General features: G+C 58.5%; 1 protein-coding gene across 1 annotated transcript in view; it reads left to right on the forward strand.

Moving 5' to 3' along the window:
- The window catches only part of MYRF (myelin regulatory factor), a 31,168-nt gene that overhangs the window by 3,993 nt on the left and 24,846 nt on the right, over nt 1-2,329 (forward strand). The window contains exon 4 of the mRNA XM_010004458.1: nt 194-255. Coding sequence (XP_010002760.1) covers nt 194-255 — 62 coding nt within the window. The remainder of the gene's footprint in view (nt 1-193; nt 256-2,329) is intronic.

The raw sequence follows: 2,329 nt of genomic DNA on the forward strand, positions 1-2,329 counted from the left end.
AGACCCAGGGTCTGGGAAACCAGAGCTGGGTGGCAGTGACAGCTACAACAGCCCCAACCCTTTCACCTCAGGGTGTCAAGGATCTGCTGTGGGATCAGCAGGGGTTTCCAGGCAGAGCCTGGAGCCACCCTGGAGCTGCGGGTTGTGCTGGGCACTGGTTCCAGCTGATTCCCTGTTCCCTTTCCCACCACAGCACTTTACCCGACTCTCCCCCGGACTCCGGCTCCGAAGCCTATTCCCCTCAGCAGGTGAATGGTAAGTGCTGCACCAGAGGGGTGGGGGCTTGGGGGGGGAGGATGAAAGAAAAATCACACTAACCTAAGGCCCAAACCCAACCTCCTGCCCCCCTTGGTGTTCTGGGCACGGGGTTGGCTCTGAAGCCTTTATCAGAGGGGACAAAACGGGGCGGCTGCAAAGCCTGCCCAGATTTATCAGTCAGTAAATATCCCTCGACTTGCTCCTATTGTTCTGCTGGGGGGAGAAGGGGGGAGAGAGGGAGGGAAGGGGAAGGCAGGCAAGGTGGGAATCCACCCAGTGGGGTGGCTGGGCCCTGGGGATGTGGGACCTGCTGCTCCCTTCCTCCTGCCCCCCGAGCCAGGGGAGCCGAACGTGTCCCTGAGATGGAGCCCGGGAGGCAGAGATGGACCCGTCCTGCTGCTGTAAGTGCCTTCCCTGCCCTCTGCTCCAGTGGGAACAGCTCAGCCTTGGGGGGGATTGGACTTCTGGAGAGAGAGAGAGAGAGAGAGAGATGGGTTGTCCCCCCAAGCCAGGCACAGGTTCTCCTGGTGGGGTCAGGTTGGTTGGTTCCTCTGGTGACCTTCACTTTGGTGGGAGAAACCTGGGGAGGAAGGCAAGTTGGTTCTGGTCTCCCTTCCCCCTCAGCAGCAGCACCCTCTTCCCCAGGCTCCAGCCCAGTCCCCACCAGGAAGGCTGCCTGCTCTTTCATGATTTTTTTTTTTTTTTCTGATGGAAGAGGTCAAGAGTTCTGTTTATCTTGCAAAAAAAAAATCCCTGGAATTCCTCCTGGCCCTTCCTTAAATATAACAAAGAGGCCGGGCTGCTCAGCATGGGGAGCTGCTCCGAGGTGCTGGCAGAGCAGCAGCACCTCTGCTTGGGGAGGAGGAGGCTTTGGAGAGCACCCACCAGGCAGCTCCTTCCTCCTGAGGAAAGGAGCAGATTCCCAGACCTGGTTGGGGTGGTTTTTCCCCCCCGCCCCTGGAGCTGGAAGCCCAGAGCTTGAGTCCTACGTTTGGCAAAGGCATCAGCATCTGGTCCCAGCCTGGTTGGAAGCCTGTGGAGATGTGCTGTGAGCATGGGGAAGACAGAGTGTCTCCTATCAGGGGGTGTACTTGGGTGCTTGTTGGGGGGGGTTGTCCCTTCAAAGCCTCTCAAGGTTGTGCCAGGGCCACCAGCACCAGGGCTGCCCGTGCTGCAAGGTCAGGATGTTGGCTGAAGATGGTGTGAAGACACGTTCCTTGCAGTGTTTCACAGGAGAGGACTCCTCTCCCAGCTGTCCCTCTGTGGGAACTTGGTCTCCAGGGGTTGTTCTGAAGCTGCTGGGAGCTGTGTCCACCAGCCGTGCCGAAGCTGCCTGGCTGGTTGTGGTGTGGAGCTGTGCTGGTCTTTGTTGAGTGGCTGCTTTATGGTCCTGAGCTCCAGACTCCTGAGGATGGACACCTTCCCTCTTCCCTGGAGCCCCAGTAGCTCCAGAAGACAGGCTGGCCCAGGAGCAGGACCCTGCTGGTGAGCGTGGCCAGAGGAGCCCTGTTTGGTGTGTGCTGGAAAAGGGCACTGAGAGATCCTGGCAGGCAGAAGAAGAACTTTGGAGGGAGCAGAATGGGTGGCAGCAGCTTCTCTGGCAGCCCTCAGGAGGAGGGGTCAGTGTTGAACACCTCTCACTTCTCCAGACCTTGCAATGGGAGCTTTTCTGATTCCTGCTCAAGTGCCTTGACCTCATTAGTCAACCATAGACTGGTTGTTCAGAGACCAAAGTCCACCCAGTGTCTGGCCCTGGGCTGGCTGGTGGCACCAGCTTAGGGGAGCAACCTCCAAAGGCCCAGCAGATACTTTCCCTGCTCTCCCCCCCAGTCTAGACCAAGCTTGGCCAGGCCCTGGGTGCAGTTTGCCAGTGCTCAGCTTCATCAGGTGTCCACAGAGAGGGTGCAAAGAACCTTGGTCTTGCACTTCCAACACCTGCCAAGTCACTGTCCCCACCCCTTGGTTTACCTTGAACCCCAGGAGTTGGTCCCTCAGTTCTGCAGGTCCCCCTGAGGGGACACCTGAGTGTGCAGGTGAAGGGAGACACACACCTCCAGCTTTGTCCTGCTGA

Source organism: Chaetura pelagica, unplaced genomic scaffold (genome assembly GCF_000747805.2).
Source record: "Chaetura pelagica isolate M959 unplaced genomic scaffold, ChaPel_1.0 scaffold579, whole genome shotgun sequence".
Lineage (NCBI taxonomy): Eukaryota > Metazoa > Chordata > Aves > Apodiformes > Apodidae > Chaetura > Chaetura pelagica.